We start from the raw sequence: 25,600 nt of genomic DNA, 5'->3' as shown, positions 1-25,600 counted from the left end.
ATAAATTATTAGAAAATAACAGTCAAAAATAATAGTTTAATATCTTCCAGCTCAATTTGAGCATGATGCCTATGCAGAAATCTGCTCTGCTTAGTTTTTATTTATTTTTTTGTGTTAATTTGTTGAGTTTGTTCTGTGTGTCTGTCCCTTCCCTGCTATCAACCCTAGCAGAGAGGACAGTCTTGAATGTTCCCCTGACTCCAAGAGTTTTGCTAACTGGAGTTTAAACTACTGGCAGAACCTTCCAAACTGGACAAGTCTAAGATTAAGAGCAGATTAAAAAAAAACAAAAATAAAATAAAATAAAACAAAATAAAACAAAATCAAACAAAATAAAATAGTGCTCTGAGTTACAGACTGAGCAAGAAACCTCTGATTATGGTACTGACTCAGTACCTGCTCCTTCACACCTTTCCAGAAGCAGGTTGGTGCACAGGGAATGTGGAATTGTGTTCATAAATAGTGAGACCTTTGGTAGAATAACAAGAATCCAAAATCTGACCCTGCAGCTGTACGAATTTCTCTCTAACTCCAGGTGTATACTTCCACTTACCTACACAGTGTTTTTTGATGTCAAAATCAAAAGCCAAATGTAATGAGAAAAATATGAAAATCTAAATGCAGTGTCCATTGCACAAAATATGTGCAATATCAGAGAAAAACCAGTAGGATTCTTATAAAAACACAAATTTGGAAGCTATCAGTCTATCTTATCTGTAAGAAAAAAACTTATAACTAACAGTCATGCATTCTCTTCACACCATTGCCCAAGGCCTTTTCTTCCAGCTAACAAAACAGCAGAGGCAGCAGCTCTTTTAGCTCTGTGAACACAAACACTCTTAAGTAAAACCACTTGCTGTTTCATAACATCTGAAGTCAGATTGTTAAAGGGGAAAAGATATGTTATCTCCTGGTTTCCCCACATGCAAGTATAGTTCTGTGAACGAACTATAACCTGCCAATCTACCCTCAAAGGAACAATAGCAAAAAAACCCAACATTTCTCTTTCCTCATTATTTATAATAAAACTGCCAAAGAAGACAAAAAAAAAAAAAAGAATAAACCAGCAGGCCCCTTTAGTCAGCTCTTTCTAATTAAATCTGTATTCCAGCACCAAAGCAAAGCAACAATCTTTGCTTCATGATTGCAAAAAAACAATTGAAGGACAAAAAGAGCCAAGATTGTCACTTGAGAAAGAATTGACAGCAAAATTCTTGCTGCTTTGTTTTCCCCACCTGGTGTGAAAGGAGCAAAATCACCCCTAGTGGTGTCCAGTCCCTGCAGCACAACCAATTTATCTTTGCTGCCCATGAACACCCAAAGGGATGAATCTTTTGCTTCTTCACCTTATTGCTCCTAATCTTGTCCTTGTTACCTGACCCATTCAATGACCTGAGGGAATGAAAGGAAAATGCCTCCAGACATGTCTTCTCTTTCCTCTCTCCCTCTGGCCACAACATTTGCACTTAGAGGTTACTCTTAAAGCACCCAGTTTTGAGTCACTCAGATAAAAGCAAGTTCACTTGCTCTAGCAGAACTCCTCAAGCGCCACCTCCTGAGGTTCCCAGCAGTTGCTCCACACACGTCAGTTAGATTGATAAATTGGGTTTTCTGTGTTCCTACATTTAAAAGCTCAAGCTGCACCTGACCACCTCTTTCTCAGGGTGAGGTACTAGAGAGGTGTTATAGCACAGTTGTTTGAAGTGGATTGAGATTTTTCTTATCATTTTCAGCATGGTTTGACTGACTTCTCAAAATCCCAAGGTAGAGTGAGGTGAGAAACCTGTAGTGAGCTGTCAATGTACGCAACCTCTGTGCCTGTTGCTATGAACTCAGCAGGGACCTGCAGGGACTTATTAGTCCCACACCTAGTTCAAGGTATTACTGTGGATCTCTATATATGCAGCTATAACTGCATATCTGACAGAAGCACAGAGATTTGCCTTCTTAGGAAAGTAATAAAGGGCTGGAGAATTGTTATCTGATGGTACCTGTCTCAGTAAGGTGGCTTAATCTCCTTTCATACCTTCACCTTCCCAGAGGGGAAAGGCAGCTAGAGCAGAGCCAACAGCCTTGTACACACTGTGGTCAGTGCCATGACCTCGAGGTGCTTATCTGCTCAAAGGCATCTGCCCATTCTGATACTGGGTTGTGAAATGCTGGAGCACATTGGCTTTATTATGCCCAGCGCTCTACTACCTTTCATATAAGATAAAACTTCTCTTTTTGGTTTTCTTCCTCTCTTCAGGTCAGCAATTTTGCTCCCTGGGTATCACCATCACACCCTAGGTCTTCACTGTTCTGTGGTTATTTCCAAGCTGATCAGAAATCCACAGATCCCTGTAATGCAGTTCCTGACATCAGGCTGGAAACAACTCCCTCATCCAGGAAATAGCTGGGACATGCAGCTACTGACAGTTGCTGCGGAGAAGAACAGGACTGCCCAGTTATTCAAAGTTTTCCAGGCTAAGTCACATGCAGGAAAAGGGAAGACAAAGTTTCCTTTGCCAGCTATTGAGCTGTGCTTAAGAGTCTTATCCTTCCTGCTGCCAGACAAGCGGAGCACTGTGGATGATTCCTGAGGCTCTGCCTGCAATTGTGGTGGCTCTTCCTGTAGGACCTCTTGAAACAGAGGCTACATATTATGGAGATCATCATTCCCTATATTTCTTCTATAAAATCATGTTCTGATTTTGAGCTTTAGGTGGATGAAGTATCAAAGCCAGAGGCCCTCAGTCCCAAATAGTTGTTAGCTTGGATACACCCTTGATGATACTGTGTTTGAACAATCAGAACAACATGAACTCCAGTCCCAATGAACACACATGGCAATACCATCCTAGAACTGGAATTTCACAATCCACAGCTAAAATTAAGCCATGGTGCCAAACCAAAGTGGTATAACCAAAGAGAAACAATAAAGGTGTGCGAAACTGAGTCAAAACAAAAGAGCAAAATGTGAGACGAAAATGGGACAAATCCAGAGCGAAACGATCAACACATGTTTTGAGTCAAGTAAAAAAGTGTTTTGCTGAAAGGTTTGCCAACATCAATACAGGTCTGTGAAACAGTTCGTAAATCAGTGTTACTCAGCAAAATGGGGATTTACATTTCAAAAATTCAATGACTTCTGTGTACAAAGCTCATCAAGTTCAGTTTTGTTGCAGGTATGTAAGGAAAAAAACCTCGCATACATTTTGATTAGTGCATTTCTGGAGTGCAATTTGTCCTGCAGATGTTGTAGGACAAAGTGGCCCATCCAAAGTCAGCTGAAGTCTAATTTCTACTCAGACCAGTGAATTAGGTCTGGAAAGACTGGGAGGCTGAGGGATTGGATTAAATAAATACACTATAGCTTTAGGCAAGAAGTATTAAATAGGTACATATTAAAGAGGATTTTTTTATGATAAAATGCTTTAACCTCTTAAAAATTAACATAGGTGCTCAGCACAATTGTTCTACTTTTTTCTAAAAAAAAAAATTACATTAATATATTACAAGTCCTATATGTTAACACTTGAAAAACCTTCTCTCTGATGATGCCTCCAAGGAGCTGCAAGTACTTAATCATATGTCTAACATGAGTCTTTTTCAGGCCTCATCAGATACAAGATTAGGTATCTCTCAGGAAAAAAAAAAAAAAAAAAAATACAAGATTAGGTATCTCTCAGGAAAAAAAAAAAAAAAAAGGTCTGGCAAAAGCCTTGGAGGGATGAAATTAAACACACAGATGTTTCAGAAGCTCAGAGCCATGTGGCTTCTGCAGAGTGAAAAGCACTTGTGATCAAAGAGATGAAGTTTTCAGGTTTTCTAACAAGACTTTCTGATTTTAATTCATGTGTTATTAGTCTGGGCCGCTCTTATTTTCATAAAGTCAAGACACTTCATACCATGTAATTTTGTAACCAAAACACTGCTGAAGTTAAAATCCTGAACTTAACTGTGCTTTTAAAAGTTGCCCGGGTTGGCTGCTTTACTGAAAGTAGTGCATATAATTTTTAAATTGAATTTACTTCCTGGATCCATTGTATATTTTAATAAATATGATTCCTTTTTAAAAAGTAAGCAAAATGTTCAAAATATGGATTGAAGTTTCTTTCAACTGCAAATTAAAATTAATATTTTGAGATTTTTTCCACCAAAGAGACTTTCAATCACAGAATAGGGGTGAAGAGTCTAAGCTAGGATGAAGGAGGAGATATTCCCCTTCTTAAATACATGTTTTGTCTTTGTGATGACTAATACAGGTGCCTGGTTTGCCACAAATCTGTTGTGGTATGACTGGGCGTTCAGGTGAGGAGGGAAACAGCAGTGTAATGTGAGACACATAATTAAGGGCTTTGAGCACTGAATTGGGTTTACAGGGAAAACCAAGGGCTTTGGGAGCATAGTTTTGTTGTCAGGCACTGTGGAAATCTCTCTGTAAAAGCTTCACATTGACCTAAAAGCAGCCAGAGCTGGGGAATGGTGGGGTTTGTGACGGACTAACACACCAAAACTTTGAAACAGAGATAACGAGAAGCTTTGAAAGACACTTCTAGACAAAAGATGGTTTGAAACAAAGACTTTAAATACAAGCCTTCTGCTCTCACGCAGGACCATTTTTTTCACCCTCTCCCTTTTTCTGCCCCAAGAGAGGGACTGGTTCCAAGGCTTCAGTAGGAGAGAGTGACTCACTCCAAAGCCACTGCATCAGGCAGCTGCTGGAGATGTGGAGGACCACGATGCCGGGAACTGAGTCTCATTACTCACCACATGCATAAATCTTTTAGCAAAAGCAGTGAGGAGTCACAGCTGGTTTCTGTGGGGTCCCAAGCACCTTCTGAGAGGGGGAGACAACTTTCAGTAACTTCTGAAATATGCAGTAGACAGGCTCCCTGAAGGAGGGTACAGCATTACACTCCTGCATTTCCGCATGTAAAACCAGATGTATGGCAAAACCTGAGTCATGTAGCTAGTGGTGTTTAATTAATTCTGATGTAATGTTGCTTGTAATTAAAGTTGCTAGAGAGCAGCTCACTCTTTATCAAATTGTGTTGGTCCTATTTAGTCTTATTGTGCCTCGTAAAAGGGTTGATAGTTCTACACTGTCTACTTCCTGGGCTGCAAAGTGATGAAATATCTATTCTTCACGTATCAAGGGCAAGAGTTTGCAGAAAAGGCAACAATCCCATACTTAATCAAGGGGTTTTTTAGAACAAATTGTCTGTTACTAAAATTTGCTAACTAAAACTGCTGGGAACAACATTGTAAAGGCATACGCTTCTTGAAAGGGGTTAAATTCCCAAAAACAAACAGCAAGTTGGAATTTGTCCTAACTAAAGACTAGGTTACAGGCAAAATTTCCAGTTCCTATTCCAGTCTTTTAGAGGGACTGGTGAAATTCGCCCCCATTAAAGACTGTTTTATCTCCAAGAGTTTAAACAGACCATAAACAATTTCGAGGAGGAACAGAAGCAGTGATATGACAAAACTCTGTTCTGCAGAATTGAGCACAGACCCCTGAACTTAACTAAGTCTTTTTTCCTGTGTGCAGTTCCCTTGAAGTCCATTAGTACTACTTTCACATGCAAAGTTTTAGAACATCATACCCACAAATTATAAAGGAAAATTAAAAAAACAAAACAGTGCCTGAGAACAGCCAGACTGCAACAGATGTTGGGATTTGTTATCAAACAGTTCATAAATAGGTCTTCAATTCCTGAGCTAGAAAGATCAGCAGCTGCAGTTGGTTCACCATCCACAAAAATGGGGACAGTACCAACTGCACATTTCAGGCAGTTCTGAGTTGGAGGCACAGGACTGAGTCCAAAAAACCAAGATATTCATAGTTACAACCAAGCTCTGCACTTTTAACTCAGCACAATGTTAATGTCAGTTGTGCTATTTGCAACCACAGGAACTTCCTTGAGCAGAGAGGCCTGTAGGAAAATTGCTGGGCTCTCCAACCTCCTTGTGCTGCTGAGGGAAGCAAGAGATTCAGCTGGGAAACTGGTGAAGTTTTGGGACAACAGGAGCCTGTGCAGGGATAGGATGCACCATAATAGCAGAGCCAGGCAGCGATCACTGGAGAGAGATGAGCTTGCAGGGGAATATTGAATCCCAAAGGAAAGCTGAGAGGTGTGGAGGACATCTGGTTTAGACTGATGGAGTCTACCATGTGACTGTGGCAAGTGCTTGATGTGCCTCTGAAAACACCAGGAGGGAAACAAGCAGCACTAAGAAAGGCAATTTAGACAATTCACAGGGACTGAGCAAGTAAGAGAAATATTATGACGGGATAAAGTGTCTGGGATCCAGAGATAGCCCCAAAATTAGAGGCATCTCAGAGACCTGAAAGTGACCAGGCTTGTACACAGCCTGTTAACAGCCTCTCCTACTGCCATCCCTGGAGACAGAATACCAAGTTAGATGACAGTCATTCACTTGGTCAAGTAGGACATTTCTGTTTTTATCACAGAATCAGAGAACAGCTGGGGTTGGAAGGGACCTCTGGAGATTATCCAGTCCAACCTCCCTGCCAAGGCAGGGTCACCTGCAGAAGGTGACATAGGAACATGTCCAGGTGGGGTTTTGTATGTCTGATATGTCTTGTGTCCACTGACATGACACAAGTATACCAGGTTACACTCAGACATCAAAAAATGGAGCATCCACAGACTCAGGGTGACTATGGGCATGTGAAAATACTGCTCAGGCTGAAATCTTACCTTAAAACCTTGCCTGTCTTCATCTGCCAGCATAATTTTATGATGTTTGCTTTAGTTTGGGTTTTCTCTTTTTGGTAAAGCAGTAGTGATAAAACCAATTCTTTTAAAAAAACACATGTGCACAGCAAGAACCAAAATAAAACAAATATTTAAAGAAAACAGGGTAAGCACAACAAAAATAATGACTGAAAAAAACCTGCTTACGTTCATAGCAGTAGGCATCAAACTTGCTATGTGGGTAAGGGAAGCCTGTCTGGTTCTCATAGCGATACAGGGTTCTCACCCCAAGCAACCCTCCTCCACACTGGGGCCGTGCCACGGAGGCCGGGTAGCGCACACTGCCATCTGCCAGCCACCCGTAGTCACACTGGTCAAAACCATTCCTCCAGGCCACGTACAGGTTCCCCACAGAGGCCAGGACACCCCCTCTTTCCTTGCAAAGCTCCTTGGCTTCCTCGAAGGTGAACTTCTCTGGGGCTGAGACATGAACCACTTCATCTAGGGGAAGAAAAGAGAAATAACAAACACTGTCAACTCAGCTTAGTTCTCCTCTTCTAGTCAATATCTGCAAGGTTGGATTTTTTTCCCAAATATGTTTTTCCTTGAAAGAAAAAAAAATCAGCTAGTTGGAAAACAAATGTTCCACATTTGAATTTGAAAATTAACCTACCTCAAAGCATGAGTGTTTGTAAGCAAACTTCATGTCACAAAGTGCACGGTGGTTTCTGAAGCTTTGTTAGACTTTGTTAGAGTCCTCTGTTAAACTTTGCAACTCAATTGAGCTAATTAAGCCCAGCTCAACACAGTTTACTTTCTCTGTAGAACAAATCTTTTACATTTGCAAGCATCTTACCTAATCATTTAATCATCACTAGAATCTCACTTGAGACACCCCCTCAAAAACAAAACACGCAAATGTTCTGCTGTTCCAAAGCAGCTTCTAGGGTCAGATTTCTGCCAGTCTTCACCTTGCTCCACAGGGAAACACAGGTGGGGAAATACAACAGATATGTTTCATATACAAAGCCCTTTTTGTGTGAAGAAAATCTGAATTAGTCTAGAATGTTTTTAGTATTGTTTAGCTTCCATGGACTAACAGTTTGTGAGTAATAGCCGTTCAGCTTAAAACTGAAACAAAGCAAATAGCATGTGTGATATTTTACTTCCAAGCTAAATCACCCTTATGCAGTTGTCTAGGTTGCCTCATTCACCCAAGCACTATAAAAAAAAAAATAAAAAATCAAGCCTCTAATGTTCATGCCCTGGGAATGAAGCAATAAACTGACTCTTTCCCAGTTTTTGCTCAGACTTCAGATGGAAATGATGAGACCTAAAATCAGTATTTTCAAATCAACAGTGTAAAATTCAAAATATTTTTTACAAGACAGCAGTTCCCTTCTTCAGATGGAGTAGGCCAGAACACAGCAGCCAGTGTTGCAGGAGACCACTGCTTTTTCATACTGATCATGCAATCTCTCTTAGCCCTGCACTAGTCTGAAGGGAACCCAGAAAAATGCAGACAAAAACTACATCACCCCGAGCAGTTCCATTCACATCAATATTACACTTGTTTGGGGACTGAAAGGAATGTAAGTGTGAAAGGAGGCAAAGTGCCAACTTTCTTTTTCCTCCCAGGTAGAAACTCTTGATTTGTTATTACAGCTGTAATTCCAATTCCATAGTGTAAGTTTCTTTATACATGTTGTGTGGAGCTTCCAGCTCAGAGGTAAAGGGCCAGAACATATCTATGGGAGAGGGACAGATAAGGAAAGCAAGGAACCATTAATCCTCAGAAGTACCAGAATACTTCATTCAGCTCTTCAGACTACACAGACAATGAACTCTTCTTTTTATTAAACCGTTTGGCAGAAGGCAGCTTTTTCTGCATCTGCATACCAGCTCTGGTGTCATGGCCAGCACAGAATGATGGATACAGTTATCCCACAATCCTGTCCCAGCACCAGTATCATGGAACAATGGGGCAAGGGAAGGCCTCTCCATAGCAGGCCCATTCTGCTCTGAGGAAGATCACTGATCCTCTCTCACAGCAGCTATGATGTTTATGAAAATTAGCAGTTACAATGCAATTAAATTGAAATTATACAGCAGTTATCAGTCCAATTAGATAAGAAAATGAGACAAGTAAAGAAGAACAATGAATTGTCATGATTTCTAGATGAAAAAATGGATCAAAACCTAAATAATGTCAGACAATCTGACAATATTCTTTCTGGGGGAAACTCACTGAATAGACAGGAAAATGGGTAAACATGAAAGATTACTAGAAAAGAAATTTTTCCATCAGCTGATCTGGATCACTGGCTCCAAGTGGCACTTGTGCATAATGTCATTAATGTTGGTGTTATTTATTCCTCTGAGCTGTCATCTGTACTCAGTTAAGGCAAATAAACTTAGGGAATGGTCATGTCTTGCTGTAAGATTTCAAAATACAAGGTCCTTTAAGAGAGGTCACTCTGCAGAGGAATTACTTATCTAAATTGCATAACAGCATTTCTATATGGAATTCTGCCTCAAATTTGCCTTGGGGTTTGCCTGTATATGTAATATTGATAATCCTGCACATTTAAAAGATGGGTGGCATATCTTTCTTTGTATTGAATCTATTCTATTGACCCCACACATATTTATTTTGTTCATCTCTTAAAAGTCATCAGCTGGCATAAAGATACTATCTCTGTCAACGGCTCTTTTAAAAAAAAAAAAAAAAATAATTATAAAACCCCCATGTGTCTAAGGCAAAATGCATCCTAACCAGAACAATCCAATTAGTGAAATCCAAAGTATTTGCCACCTAACTGTTATATTAAAGAATTTGTGCCAATAAACTCACAAAGAAGGCAAAAAGGCAGCAGAGGAATCAGTAAAATTCCATCATATACCAAGTAAATATTCATTTATTTCATGAATTCTAGAGATAAGATAAAGCATAAAGATGGTACCTTAAACATGGTACCTTGCAGTTGCTCTAGTTAAAGAGCATTTTTCATTGATTTCCACGATTATTATTTTTTTATAAATCAAGTAAAGTGCAAAAGTCAGATTCCAAATAGCAGTCATTTACTCTAGGAGTTATGGCTCCACAATTTGTCTATCCAGTCTGAAAATAAATTGAAGTTCTGTGTGATTGAGTGTGCACTTAATGTGCATAATAATTGTTGGAATAAGATGTGAAAAATAAAGCAAGAGTTTAATAAGGGCCTTGCTTGCTATATAAATCCAGAAACACTTAGAAGTGGTCATGCAATCTTCTAAAAACACCTTACCATAAAAAAAAGTCTTTTTGTTTTTCTTGAGTGCATTCACTTCCAGCACATGACTGAAACATCCTGACTCCTTCAAAGTACCAAAGAGAAAAAGACTTGAAACTTGAACAGAAGCTTCTTTTAAAAAGCAAGAAAAATAATGCTGAAGCTAATAAAACTTATTTAATCCATGAAATCTCTAAAATTTGCTCCTACTTTTGAAAGCACAGCAGGTTCTACATTTAGCAGAGGGACTGATCCTGTCACACTCTCACAAGTGTTTTTGTTGTAGTGACTGAAAGCACCTCAATTTCACAGCCAAAACACTGAAAACAAGGAAATTAAGAGAGAAAATTTTTCTGGTCGATAAACAAATGACATAGCCACAGCACCAAGCAGGGCAGATCCAGTTCTGTGCCTGTTAAAGGCAATGTTTTTATAGCTGGAGTTCACTACGAGTAACTGAACAATATTACTCAGATAAACCCCAGGGCTTAGACCAGCAGATGAGGAAAAACCAGCCCTGCAGTACCAGGAGGTGAGATGGAGAACATGACAAGGTTTAGACTGCAGACAATAATGCAGGGTATTTTTGCTGGCTCCTATCTAAAACCAAGCTCCAGGCTGATGGACCAGTCTCAGCCGTCACAGCACTTGAAGAATCCAGAATCCCCAAGATTTTCCTGTCATGTCTGCTTGGTTAGAATAGACACCTGATGAAAGTCATGTTTTTTCCATCTCTTTCTAGTACATTAGGGCAGAAAAAGAAGCCAAGTTTTCCTTTGGAAGACAGAAGCTGATTCACTACAATCCCTAAGGAAAAAGTTTAATATCTACAGGCTTATCAGCCAGTTTTACAGCAAGTTTCATCCCTTTGATTCACTTACTCTCTCCCATCAGGAGGAGTCTCGCTGAGCTGGGTGTGTTTTTCAAATATGAATTTCATGAATCACACATCTTAAAAGCAAGATGGGAAGCGAGGCAGGCTCAAACCACAGCCAGGGTCAACACGTACTGACCGAGGTAGACATCATGAACCTGGATGCAAACCCTTCAGTGCAGACCTTGCTAGTAATGTTTTTTTTTCCACAGATGAAGCCAAAATCAAGGGATTAGTGGGCTGCTACCTCCTAGAGGACACTTGTGAGCCTGACTATGTGGCACTCTCCTCCCAGAGCAAAGCATCATCTCCACAACTTTGCTTAGCACAGTGCCAGGCACAGCAAAATGAACCACAAGTCCCTTGTGGAAATGAAGGAATTACATGCAAGTCTGCAACAAAAGGTTTACAGAATGATCCTCTGAAACTGCAGAGAAGCTCAGGAGGTAACCTGTGAATCTCTGGCCAGATGCTTTTAACACTTTTTTGACCAACTGCTGTGGATGGTAACTGATGAAGCACCTGTGCAGAGTCCTTGCTATTACTCACTCCATGTGAAGGGAATGAACACATAAGGTTTGCAATATTTTTAGTCTCTTTCCCTGTTTTGTTCTCTAAGAAGCCTTTATTAGGGCATGGTTTAACGGTGAATGTAGTGGTGGTGCTGGATTGGTGGTCAGACTTGATCTTAAAGATCTTTTCCAGCCTTAATGATTCTATGATTCTGTGATTATTACTGTCCCATCTGGAATTTGGTGTTCACAAGCTTCATCTTGTACTTGGGTGCTCAGATTCCACAACCTTCACTACCTTCAGTGTCAACTAAAGACATTAAAATATCCAGAGGGATATTAAAGACACGGAAATCTAATCATTCCTGTAAATGGAAATGCTTAACTCTCACAGTTTTAAATAAAAAACAGCACAAACAAAGTTCCAGTGCTTTTTCATCTTAGCTCCTTGGTGGAGTTCTTATTTGAGGAGAAGAAACATTATCTTCCCACTAAGAATTTGGCAGCTCTCATTTTTTTTAATGTGTCTATGTTGAACTCCAGACTTGTTCATTAGCTGCTTCTGAGAGATGGTGGAACCCACCAAGTTTCATAAAGGAAAGATGTCCTTTTGGGGGTGTTAGAGTTCCAGGGTTCTGTGTCTGCAGTAGCAGACCAGGATGCCCTGGGTCAGTTATGAAAGATGTCTCAAACTGACAAAATATCATCTTTTCTGGCGTTATATAGAGCATTCCAAGGACATTTTCCCACCTGCGCTTATAACCTGCTGTTTCTTCTCCTCATAAATGTTTGGTCACAGCCACATGGTTGGCAGGTCAAAGCTCAAGCAGTGATGAGGCAGTGCCATTATGACTTTCTTTTACTCAGAAACATGGAATCTGCTCAAAACTTCATTCCTAGGACACTATCAAGTGTGCAAAGAAGCAGAAATACCATGGGCACTTTGGGGACTAAAGCATTCACCCTTGCACCTTCAGGACCACGTGTCCCAAGAAATTCCATTTCCTCCTCCTCTCTTTCTCTGCTGTCTGTGTTCTCTGACACACCAGAGTAATAAAGAGGTGTCCTTAAAAAAGTCACTAATTAATAGGAAACACCTTTTAGGAATGGAAAATCACAAACCTCTAAGAAGTTTGGTTCAGCCTTAAAGCAGAAGGCTAGACAAGGTGAAGAAGCCTTTTTTTTCCTCCAAGTGAGTTGATTCCTTTTGATACATATCAGCAATGATTTAATTAAACTCTCCTGAATGCCTTGAGTCTATTCTGTGCAAACCTGTAGGCTGAACAGGAATCCTCTTGAGAACCCTTGGATCCATGAACCCCGCGTGATGTCACACAATCCTAGGCTGGATAAGTCTCCTGGATAAGCCAGTGAAAAGGCTGTGACTCTACCACAGGCCCTGAACTAGAAAGAAAAAAAAAAAGGTTCTCTTCTCTGTGTCCCACTTTTTAAATCTAATCCAATTGCTGCAGCAGAATCAGAATGGATTCCAGAGAGGATCTTTAGCTGCACCAAACACAGAAACATCTCACCTGAAGCCGTATTTTAGACTATGACTTCTTTAATTATTATTATCAGTCCCACAGAAATTTCCATGGCTGTGGCAAAATCGCATGAGGGTAGGTGGAAAGTATTCAAAGGACATCTGGTTTTGTTTCTTGTTTTTATTCCGTGTGCTCACTGTAGGGGGTAAATGGTGCAATGGAAAGGAAGCTGTATAATCTTCCCCACAGACACCCCAAAATAGCTTTCTTAGCGTGAGTCCCCATCTGCATACATTATAGGTTTGTTAGGCAGATATGGGTTCTCGTGGCTTTGGCCAGGAGACAATCCTGACAGCCTAGTTTGTGCCTTGGCTCAGCACCAGACACCCCAAGGCCCTCACTTGGCATTTTGTCTCTGTCCCTGACACCACAGCACTGTCAAATGAACCACACACCCCCTTTATCTGAGGGCAGGATGGAAACTCTTCCTTCCCCAACACCCACCTCTGTCCAAGGGATTATTCCATGGATATTGGTGCTGACACTGCTTCAGCTGGAGGTGTTCAGAGAACCTCAAGAGTTAAACCGAAACCTCTGCAGCTCAATCACTTTACATTAAACTCTTTAATAGCAAGTCATCTCCTGCAGTTAAAAGTATCCTAAATGTTTCTGTTAATGCTTGGTACACTGAAATATATGATAAAATATGAAGGATGTAGATCAGTTTGCAGTAAGAGACCATGCCCAGCACCCTTTTAATATTTTGACTCCAGATTCCCATTTTTATCACTAGGAGCACAGAAATTTTAAATCCTTCCCATAATTATTCTTCTGAGAGTTTTAGCAAAGCTCAATATTTAAATTAGGATTTTACAGCCTTTAATCTCTCTGGCTTTCCTCAGAACAAGGAAATGGTAAGAGTTAGCCTAGATAACTGGTTTTAATTTAAGATAATCATTTGTGCTTCAAGGAGAAATCCATGTCTCTGGCTAACTTCATGATTTTATATGGCCAGAAAGGAATAAAACTGAAATGGAGTTGCTCCTACAAATCCTCAGTGCAAATACCAAAATTAGTACTGTAAATTCAAGGCACATTTACTTTGAAATGTATTGCAAGAATTCCTACCACCATTTATGGCCTTCTGAGTAACACACAAATAGCAGCCAACAGACCAATAATTGTTCAATGGCTTCCATTCTCACTATGGACCAGATTTTAGATATCATTAATCAAGCACCATCTTATTCCACAAATAGTCATTCCAGTTATACAGACTCTCCAAATAAGGACCTATTTAATGCAAGTAAGTCTAATAGTTTTGGTATTGAACAAGAACAGGCTATGCAAATATAAGTTTTCAAATTTGCATGGAAAAAGTCATGTGTAAGCCTTGTTCTACAGTATCCTCAGTGCCATGGATGTCCTTTGTTATGAGTTAAGTGTTGGGAGTGCTCATTACAAGAGAAAGGTCGTACCTTGCAGAATCAGCCTTCGATGGACAGGGCAACCAGGAATTTGACATATGCTTAAATTTTGGACTGCAAGTTTTCCACCAGCACTGCAATCTAGTTTAGTGCAACCTTCACCTTGTAGGAATTTCACTGACATTTTGTCTAAATGTCTGTCTTCCGTGGGTGAGTGGCAGTGAATTATAAACTCATTAATGTTACGTGACTGCTATCAAGCTCTTCATTCGAAATTAACCTTTTTTCTCACAGAAATTGCTGTTGTACAGAAAAAGCCACCTTGGCTCCTTAGTCCCAACTTAAAAGAGAGTCTGGCTCAGAGGCTCACATTTCTGTGAAGGCACTGAGGAATAATTTATCCTTCACTATTTCATGATGTGTCTTCCTAACAAGCACCTGTTTATCTTCATCCACACAGAGTAATTTAACCTCTCTGCATCCCACTATAACATGCCTACACCATTCCTGTACCCCATATCTGTAAACAATCGCTCCTTCTGGAAATCACAGAAGTTCTTTCCACACTCCAGATCACTTGAAAACTTCTGAGAAAATAGGAAAAAAAATGTAATCACACACATGAAAAAAGGAAAACAAACAAACCAGTGGAGAAAAAAGGGGGGAGTATTTTTGGCTAAATATTATAATAATCTAGCATTAAAATTGATCAATAAATGAATGTCCTTATTGCTACCTGGGTTCATAGACCAAATATTCCCTATATTCTGTCCTGGATTATATTTCTTAAATGCTGAATATTTCATATTCAAGCAGATCACTTTACCACAGTACATTTGATAGGCCACAACAACAGGCATATGCTTAAGCAAACCATCACCCACAACAATAGGACAGAAATTTAAGTGTATCCAGAGAGGAAATCCAGCTCAGAAGTCTCGGTAAATGAAATTTTATAATGAGGAAGAACCAATCAATACCCATGAGAAACTGAAAATCTATGCATATGCATCTTCACCCACAAAGACCGCACAGTCATTGCAATTACTTTGAGCCTCGCAGCCTGGTTCCAGATTGTTCCATGCAGAGACCATAAGCTACAGTGAAAAATGCTTCAGTTTTTTGGCTTATTTTAATTTTTATTTTTGAAAGCTTAGTGGGAATATTTGACCCTGAGAAATTGCTGGCTCACAAGCATCCAGGATGGGCTTCTCTGTATTAAGTTACACTCCTCTGTTCTTAAAGAAGGAAAGGATCAAAGAACTGCCCTTCATCCAGGAATGAAACAGATTAGTCAAAAGGTCTTTTTGTAAAGTAGGAAAGACACAAACTGAATTTAACACTCTTGGATCAGAAGTGATTCAGAATTCAATCCCATCAAGGACTGATGGAGGATCAAATGTTATGAACTGTAGATGTCCAGGAGTGCTGCTCACTAACATATATAAATGGGACATAACTAAAATTAGGGCAATGAAGAGAACTAACAAAATTCTGTCACCTAATTTTCAGATTTCTCAAGTTTATATATTTTTGAGGCTTTGCAAGACTTGTATTACTTGTACTTTATAACTCTCCAAGCTGAACATAACTTTGGCCAGATCTTCAGCTGCTAAAAGAAAAACATTTTTTGATTTCAGTGACTAAGGCATCTACAAATCATCAGCAGGAGAAAACTTTGCATGATGTAAGCTATTCCTTCTCTGAGACAGATTACAAACACTGAGCGCCTTCATTTTGCAATTGCTTGCTGCAAATATATGTACAGAAGCCATGAGTGATTTATTGTTCTGCTGCCTGCAAGAGCACCAAGTGAAATGTATAACTGTCAAGGATCTTCCCAAAAGATATTTAATTAGGAACTATCAGGGTTTCTTTAGAAAGGAACAGTGAAACTGGTATGGAATATAAACTTGCAAAGGCAGAAGTGTGACACTCTCAGATCATTGTGGTAAATTGAAAATGTACTTTGGTCGTTGTTGCAAAGTATTTCTGTACCAGAATGGGGGTTCCCATGTCTGTAGCCAGCACAAAGCCAAAAAAACACAGGCTACAGGACAGGAAAGATTATTTCTGCATTTACATTTTAATTCTATGTATTTAACTAGTCATAGTAATGTTTAAGCATAAGGATATTTGATGCCTGGAGTGTATCTATGGGCCCACTGAAAGGATATAGTTAAATTCACTTCCAGAAGGGAGATTATAAGAAATTAGTACAACATCACACCTGTAGAATGGAGATTTGTTCACATGGGCTAAACTGCTTTATTACAGAAAAATTTACCATATTTTTCTCTTTACCATCAAACCCTTTCTTGAATAAGGACTGATCCCAACAATGGATCACAAGATACCACAGAGTCCACAACATGATCCGTAGCTCACAGTCACCATGTGGTAGAATCATGATCACCCTCATGAGCCCCTTAAATAGTAGATTTTCGAAAGACTATAGTTCTACTGTGAAGTGGCAAAAAGTTTTACTAAAGGAGGTCCAAATTTCTCACTAAAGTTTTTTTTTCTTGTTCCTTTTTGATGCTAAAATGCCCCCCCTTCAAAAAAGATATTATTCAAATTAGATGGCAACTCGATACCTGCTTAATTTTTTGTCATAAACACATAAAAAACTTGTTTACATACTCTATGAACTATAATACAGCCAGCAGATGTACTATGTCTACCTTTATATATATATATATATATTTATATATAGTTTCTCAAATATTAAATGTGTTTCTATGAAAATACTTCTATAACATTCAAAAAACCACAAGATGCTTCAACAGCAATTTCTGTGAGATCTGCTGCACTAACTATAGCAGCTTTAACCCTGACTATCTCTTTGCAGGGTCCACATTTGCCTTTAAGACCTCCCAGACTACAAACTGTAGGTTTGCTCCATTCAGCGATTCCCTGCAGATCCAAGGCAGCCAAAACTTATTTTAAATAGGATTTCCTATTTCTTTGCCCTTCCACATGAGGATCTGCAGCCCAGATCCCATGAGTTTTGCAGACCCATCCTACCTTCCATGTGTTCCACGTAGCAATACACATCGTAAGTCTCGTTGGGGAAGCGGCGCCCATATGTTCTGACTCCTTTCTTTCCCATCTTATCTCCAAAGCAGCCAACTCTTGGATGTCTAATTGGATACCTGGAATGCAGCACAGTTAGATTTATTATTAGGGCAAGTCAGCAGTTTAAGCCTGCACAGTCAAAGCATATAAATTTTGGGAAAGTGTGTCAGCGGAATGTTCAAATGCCTCACCTCACAGTCTGGTCAGACACCCAGCCAGCATCACACTGCTCAAAGCCATCCTCATAGGCTGCTTTCAGTTGCTCTGGGCTTGCCATCACAGCACCGTTGTCCCGACAGGTCTGGTGAGCCTGTGTGAAATTCAAGGTGTACCTGCTGGTTGCTGCACGGTAGTGAAATACAACACCTGAAAAAAACCAAAAATTTTTTGTTAGTGACATGTTTTCTGTTGTTGCTGCAGCCGTCATTGTGCTGTAACTCTGCCTAGATGTTGTTAGAATGCTGAAACAGATGGGTAGAATAAAAATAGTAAAAGGCTAAAAGATATATTTGATATAAATGATGTTCCCCCTCTAGTGGTTGATACCAATAATGATAAAATACCCCAAAAAATTGTGCTTTTGAAGCACATTGGTTAGCCTGATCTAGTTCTATAATCTGTTCCTAATGCGTCAAAGCTTACTACAAATACTAAATTTATAAATATATGGCTTTTAGTCAATTTTTCATAACCACCTTTTCCTGCACATGATATGAATGATACAGACAAAACAAGGTGTGCTTTTATTTGGGGTTTTTCTAATTCTGGAAAGAGACTTCACAGCTTCAGCTGGATGTTTCGAGATGAGGCCTACAGTTAAGATGGTTTTGGTTAAGACGGGATCTGTCTAGAAGCCACATTCTGCTTTCTACATACACATAATTCCTACTGAATTTGACAACAGCTGAAACAAACCAAAAAGGGCACCTAAGTGGCAGGAAACAGCAATTCTACCTTGAAAAACCACTTCCCCCTATTACCACTGTCTTTTACAGTTTACTATCAAAGGAGTGTCCCCTGATTGTCTCTTAAAAATAGCATCCAACCTCACTTATTGCACTCTAAATACTTCAGAAAGTATTGCAACACCATAAAACATCCACAGAATGGCAACAAAACAAGCAAAGAAAAAAGAAAAAGCCTAAACCATAAAATGTTCCTTTTCTCTGATGATTTCACTGGAGTACTTCATGATGAGGCAATAATATACTGTAATACAGTTTGCAAAAATGGTGACATTTTAACAATAATGATTTTTAAAGTATTTGTTATTAGAGCATTGTTGAAAGATGGAAAATGTCTGCTAATTTACAAGTAAAAAGAAATATGGGTCACTTAGTGAAACGATGCAAGAGGTTGTAACACATTTAGAAATACTTTTCTCTTGCAGACAAATTCAGTAAAATCTTACCCCTTATCAAAGAGCTACATATCGCCAATAAATGGAAAATATACATTTTTAATCTTGTTGTGATGGAATAAGGAATTAAAATAGAAAATTTTATCTGCGAACTACTCACAGATAGGTTAAACCTTGGCCATCAGACATAAATTTCATCAAAGCTACTTGCAGAGAAACAGGAAATGAAAGAGGAAATGGTGGGAATCCCCATATTACATCATTTGATGTGGAGTCACACACCAACTGCAGCCACTAAGTGGAAATTTGCAGACCACGAGCATCCTTCTAAAATGCCTTTTCAGAGCCACTGACAAAACCTACCACAAAGAGTTTCTTCTGAGCAGTGATGTAATTTCACCTTTGAATGGACCCATAAGTTGTTTGGCAGCAGTGACAAGCAAAGAATACACCCTGAAAAATTATGGCTGTGTTTGCATCACTAAATTAAGTATCCCAGGTGAGAGATTTGGTCATTAAGGGTGTTAAATTGCTAGATTAGTTCGCTGCATTATTTGGCCCAGGCCCCATGACACTGTTCCAAGGAGTTTCTTAGCCAATTTCAGCAACTAGCAGAGAACAGGGACAGCTTCCAAAGGGCATCTTCATCTGCTGCTAGGAGCCAAAGGAGCGTGACAGGCTGGATGGGGGCCACACTGCTCCAGATAGCCTTGTTGCAGAACAAGTCAGGCAAGAGCAAATAATCACATTTGGCATCTAAAATCTTAAAATAACAAAAAATATTCTTTGGAGGTTATTTTTTTTTAAAGATACCGTCTGCACTAAAATATTTATTTTAATATATTCAGAATTTAGTAACATGGGCTGACACTTTGAGGAAGATACCTGCTGGTATAAGTGAGCATTGCTGTATCAGTAGTACAATAATAAATAAAAACAAAAGTTCAGGTGACCTGCTTGGTGTTCTGAGTCTAAAAGTAAAAAATGGGCAACTATTGCAGAACTCACAATGGAAGCAGATAAAACATTTACCCTGAATCACAACTACAATCCATAATAATATTCACAAGCTGAGCATCTACTTTTACTCCATATTATTGTTGAATATGCACAGACTTTTTAAAACTTTCCTTTTTTTTGGGAAACACTGGTGTTTCTGTAATAGATAATGTTTGGTACCAACTCTGTAACTCAGAGTCAAACCAGAAACGTCCAAGTATGTGAAGCAATTTTTCTATTCGGTTTTAATGTTAATTAAAATGTATTTTGTGTTAATTTAGATTAATTGCCTCTTTTTTTTTCTTTTCCCAAGGTTGCTTAACTGATACTACATGACTTCAGCTGGGCACAAGAGCCCTGATTCTCAGTACAACCACAAAAACTTTCACTACCTTAGCAGGGGATGGCAACATATTTCTCTGAAGTTGCACTTTTAAAAAAAGCTTCCTGCTGCTTAAATATATGAGTACATTCTCCATAACCAGCCATCTCACCTCTCATTTCTTCTATATCGGAAGTAACCACTGCCATTCCTAGCTGATATGTACTTGGGATATCCCTGTGACACCTGAATAAGTCAGGACTAAAGAGTTAATATCCCCACCAATTTATAGTGGATTTTGCAGTGAGCTAAGAGCCTTTGGTCAATTGTAAATCCTGGAAAGGAACTCGGGGAATGCTTTGTTCTCCTCAGCCTGATCCTAAAGGTAAACTTCACCTATTCTTAAGAGCTGGAGGCTCTTCCATTTCCATGGAGGAGGAGCTGATGGACATGAAAGAGCCTCCAAGATGAATGGGAAGGAGGACGTCACTATGCATAAGCCTGTGCAACAGCTGCAATAATTAGAAGACCCCCTGGGGCTAAGAAGATTAAAGTGCAGGGCTTTCATTGTTTCAGTTAGACAGAGAGAGGGGCAAAACCCATTGTCCCAGCCTTTGCACTTTAAAACATTTGTAAAGGTTTTTTTTTTTTTAATTCCCCTTTTGTCTATTTCCTCCCTGAAATAAAAAAGGCAAGGAAGGAGTTGTCCTAGGAACAAATAAAGCAACTGGAAAACAGACTAAAACAGTATAATGTTGTCACTGAACATCTGGCAAACAAAGTCAGCGTAATTACAGGAAGGAGTAGCAGCAAGGAAGAGCACTCACAGGGACATAATTTGTAGCATCCAAAATTCACTTCTGTCAGAGCAAGAGTGAATGGCTTTTAATCATTTATCTCATGTCTTAGATCAGAAAATGAAAATGTAAAGTATTTAACTTTTAACAAACCAGAGTTTCCATGGGTTAAAGCCCGTTTTTGTGTTTCTGCACCTCTAGGTTGCAACTTTCCTGTAGTACTTGACAGGGTATGGTGCACCAAAACCTTGTGAAACAGCAGGGGAAGTTAGTTTATTAGCTCCTGGTATGGCTAATAAATTACAGTTCACTCTCAGCAGTGAGCTCAGGCTGCTGCCACATGCAGTGTTGGATGTGGCCACATAAAGCCTGAATTTCAGAAGTTGTCTCATACAGCAAAGAGAGAAAAACAGAAAAGTTATGATGGCAGTGGTTGTTATTCTGTTAATTTTTGCCTTTAAATGTCGGACACTGTGGTGCAGACTCCCAAAATAAGCCCCAGCCCACTGACAAAACTGCCACGCAGTTTGATGACTTTCCTTGCCTTTAATGCAGAACAAAACTTACATCACAAATACACCCCAAAATAGAGGTTACAGGACTGAGCACTGTATGAAAGGAAGGAACAGGGCAAGGTTTTCAGCTTCCCGCATGAATAATTCATGTATGTCCCTCATTTGAGGTTTTCCACTCATCTTCTGACCCCTGTCTTAGCGTTTGGCAGCCTGAGGAGCAGGCTTGCCCTGCATCAGCAGGAGCTGCCTTGCCAAAGCCTTGGGGAACTCACTGTGAGGCGAGAAAGTGCTTTCCAAGCCCTCTGCCCTGCACCTCCTGCCCTGTAAGGATAGAGATTCCTGGCACTAACTGTGTCTTTATTACCTAGAAATAAATTTCTCTCTCCCATCCTTCAGTGGTGGCTACCAGTTGTGCCCTTCCCTTCCCAGGGAGATATCTTAAAAATGCAGAAGCCCACAATAATTTAGTCAGAAGGGAAGCACAGAAGTTCAACATCAAGGGGAGGTGAGGTTTCAAGACAGGTAAGCCTAACAGATTAAATAGGAACATCTCTTCAAACGTTTAAGAGATAAAGCAGGGGAGTTCTTGTGGAGGGAACAGATTAATTAGATTGTCAACATATCTCTCAGGGCTAACAGCACCTTTGAGTGGCAGCATTCTCACATGGAAACAACTTTCATTAATTATTATTATAATGCTTGTAAGAAAGATGAGTTTGCATAAACATGAAAATGTGAATTGCCATCTACCCTGCTTCCCTAATTGCTGCTTCTTTCCATTAACAGGATCAGTATTTTAAGGCTAGGATTTTCTTTACTGGCTTTAAAAAGAAAATAGAAAAAAACTGGGGGAAAAAGTCCCCCAGATTTGCAGCAGAATCAAACAGAAACAACCAAAATGAGGCCCATGAAAACAGTGGACTCCCAAAAAATCAGTAAGAAAAGAAAAAAGTGCTCTCACTTTTGGGAAAAAAGTATTTACTGAGAAGTTGTGACAAAAGAGTGAGAAAACTGGAAGAATCCCATTTGCCAGTTTGATCTCTTTAAATCAAATTATCTCCAAGGAAGATAACAAAAATTCAACTCAATGAGTTCTTCATTCAGATTTAGGTTTTTTTAATTACACTGGGTCATACATGTTATTTTTTGTTGTCCAATATCATATCATCACATAAAACAAGAATTTAATTAAATATTTATTATGTTCCAGGATAAAGAGTAGCGTCCCATTTCACTTCTAGGTCAGCTGTTTACAAGGTAGGTCAAAAATATTTTATACAAGTGGACTTCATTACAACTAGAGAGAAGGAATAAATGTGGACATAGAAAGGTACAGCAATACTTTTTAGAGAATCCTTTCTGGGATTCAACTCACCAAAGCTGGCTTTGCTAAAGGTTAGAAGCCAAGTATAAAATTGTCACCTGTAAATCTCTCAAATCAGTCACCAGGGATATGGAATGGCAGAGAGCTCATCTCACCCAAGAACATTCAAAAACCGTGAGGCCAAGGACTCCCAATGGGAGACAGTTTGATCTGTGGGTTTAGTAACATTAAGAAACGTTGGAAGAAAATCTCAAAGCGTTGTAGAGAAATGAAATTACAAAACCTGACAAAGGAAGCTTTGCTCCTGAGACAAGGGGAAGATTTCAGAGGAACATGCACAGAAGGCAGAGATGAAAGTACATGGAAGAAAAAATGACTGTGAATTACTTATTCTGGAGTATTGGACTTTGATGATCTTAGTGGGTCCCTTCCAACTCAAAATGTTCTGTGATTCTACATTTCTCTTCTTGTAAGAAGCTGAAGCATCTTAACATAGTGATGCTGTTGGATCCATTCTGAATACCAAATATCCTTGTCTGAGAGGTTGATGTAATTACAGCAACAACCAGGGTGTGAGGAAAGCACTTCCCACAATTAGAAATAGGAAAGGGTGTATCCAGTGGGACAAAACTGCCCCTCCATGGGCACCATCCCCTGGATCACGGACAGCTCTGCAGATGCAATTAACAGGCAGGGCAGATATCTGGCTGCCCTGGGACTTCCTGCGTGGGCTAAAATTGTTTCCCCTCCTCGCTCTCTTACACTCTCATCAACTGCAAAATGAAAAATAGCAACACTGATTTCAGAGGTGGAATATGGGAAGCACCTAATCCATGTGAATGGGTGTTCCCACTTGATTTTGGGATTATTAAAGGCAGGCAGCACAGCACATAGTGTGGGGACTCGCAATGCTGAATGAATGAGTTCAAGGGGCCCAAAATGTCCTTCTGCTCCTACTTTGCTACGACTTTCCTGTCACTCTTTGGAAGCTTTTACCTGCCAAAAAAAAAATGTAGCAGAAATATGCAATGCAGAAAAAAAAGCAAAGAGGGTGATGAGAAATGTATCTTCCTTGTGAATAATAACTAAGGGAACCAGCTGTGGTTAAGGGGTGGCTTAACCTGTAGTCCAGCTCTAGATATTAAAAATCCACAGACATTCCAAAAACAAATGGAAAAAACCATATCTGCTCAGGACTGAATACTATAAAGCCTCTGTGTGAGTAATTCCATGGGTGACAAGTCTCTGACAGTAATAGAGTAAATATTTAGGTTTGCCCTTTGATATAATCAATTGTTGCTTTCATTGGAACAGGACACTTGGACAGCCAGATCTTTAGTTTGAAATGGTACAGACACAAGTTTGTTGTTAATCACATATGATTATGACTTTTCAGAATTTCAGAAGTTCATTTGGCATCTAAAAGAGCAAATTAACTGGCTACTGGCATGCAAATTATCAAATTCATCAGTTGTGATAGCTAAGCAGAAATTAAAAATAGATGCACAAATACACAGAACTTTTGTAAATGGTCTTGGGCTTGAGGCTCAGGCAAAAAAATAATTAGGCATTAAAAGCTTTACTTTCAATGCCTAATACCAACTATTCATCTTGTACAGCTTGACTGAAGAAAATCTACATGTTACAGTGAAAGTTACTCTTCCTCAGAAATCCCATTTTTAGTTCACAATACATTCCATCACTGGTAAAATGCATTTGCTTGATGGACAGTGTGTTCAACAGCAGTTTTATATACCCAGCATACCTAAAGGATAGAAATAGCAATTACAGTAATTTTATTCAAATTAGCTCTCGCATATACCTATTATGTTACTAGCAAAGGTTAATTTGAAAAACAAGCAGGCCAGCTGTATAAGCTTATCCCTCTGGCTTCATTGATGCTCAATTGTGCTTTTTGTTTGAAGGTTTAAAATTAGGGAATGTCCATAAAACAAATGGAGATCCTGAGCCTAATAAATCTATTATCATGGCAAAAGAAGAATTACATATACTTCAGAGCACATCATGGCAGAAGAAGAATTACGTCTACTTCAGAGCAATGCTGATATTTTTGGCTTACTTCATGTGAGCATAAAATGTACAAAATAACAAAAGTGGTGATAAATTTGCCAGGACTTCATGAGTCACCCTGCAAGCAACAGCCCCAGCTCCACCCAGGAGAGCTGACCAAAGCACAGTGCTGAAACTGCCCTCAGCTCTGGAATTACCTCAGTTGACATGGAAATACCCCACAAAGACAGGCAGTACAGAGTTCACAAAGGGAGTGTACAGGAGATCACGTGTCTTCAACTGATATCACTTTGGGGTGCAGATTCAAAAAGGCAACACAATGGAGATAATTCACTTTTTGGACTAATGGTTTTTGTTTTCACACTTACAAGCTGAAATCATAAGAAACCATAAAGCCTCACTGAAAAGGGGGCAGAAGATTTGAGCATCAACATTCACAAGAAATTCTTACAAGTCTGATAAATGACATTTGTTTACACAACATTGTAGAAAATTGAGAATGGATGTTATTTTTCATTTGAGTTAAGACCTAGCTTCTTCCTCTCCTGAAATTTTAACATTAAAGCAATCATGGAAAAGAACAGTCACAGAAAGAAAATAGAGCATGCGAAATTTTCTTTGAATTGAAAACATAAATGTAATCAGTTCATCACTTTGCAGTGTTTTTCCAGGAGAACTAACTACAAAAGCTGAATAACATCAGATATTTTATTGTAGTAAACATCTACTGCTCCTGGATATAGATATATAGTCAAGGGAGCACTTGAAGAGGAGTAAGGAATGCCAGATACATTTGCTACTAAAAAGTAATGTTCAAACCAGGATCCCTTTTGCTTTTTTCATTAGGACCAACAATTTATGAGGTTATGCAGGCATTAGTGGCAACATTGATTTATTT

At 39.3% G+C, this 25,600-nt stretch overlaps 1 protein-coding gene across 3 annotated transcripts in view; it reads right to left on the bottom strand.

Moving 5' to 3' along the window:
* VCAN (versican) overlaps positions 1–25,600 on the bottom strand; it is a 95,805-nt gene that overhangs the window by 54,304 nt on the left and 15,901 nt on the right. For all 3 annotated transcript variants that reach the window (XM_017806275.1, XM_017806276.1, XM_017806277.1), the window contains exons 4-6: positions 17,546–17,720; positions 17,304–17,431; positions 6,915–7,208 (exon numbers count right to left, since the gene is read on the bottom strand). In XM_017806275.1, the coding sequence (XP_017661764.1) occupies positions 6,915–7,208; positions 17,304–17,431; positions 17,546–17,720 (597 nt within the window). The remainder of the gene's footprint in view (positions 1–6,914; positions 7,209–17,303; positions 17,432–17,545; positions 17,721–25,600) is intronic.

The sequence above is a fragment of the Lepidothrix coronata genome, unplaced genomic scaffold (genome assembly GCF_001604755.1).
Source record: "Lepidothrix coronata isolate B3197 unplaced genomic scaffold, Lepidothrix_coronata-1.0 Scaffold14, whole genome shotgun sequence".
NCBI classification, from domain to species: Eukaryota; Metazoa; Chordata; class Aves; order Passeriformes; family Pipridae; genus Lepidothrix; species Lepidothrix coronata.
This window is presented reverse-complemented; position numbering and strand designations above follow the sequence as displayed.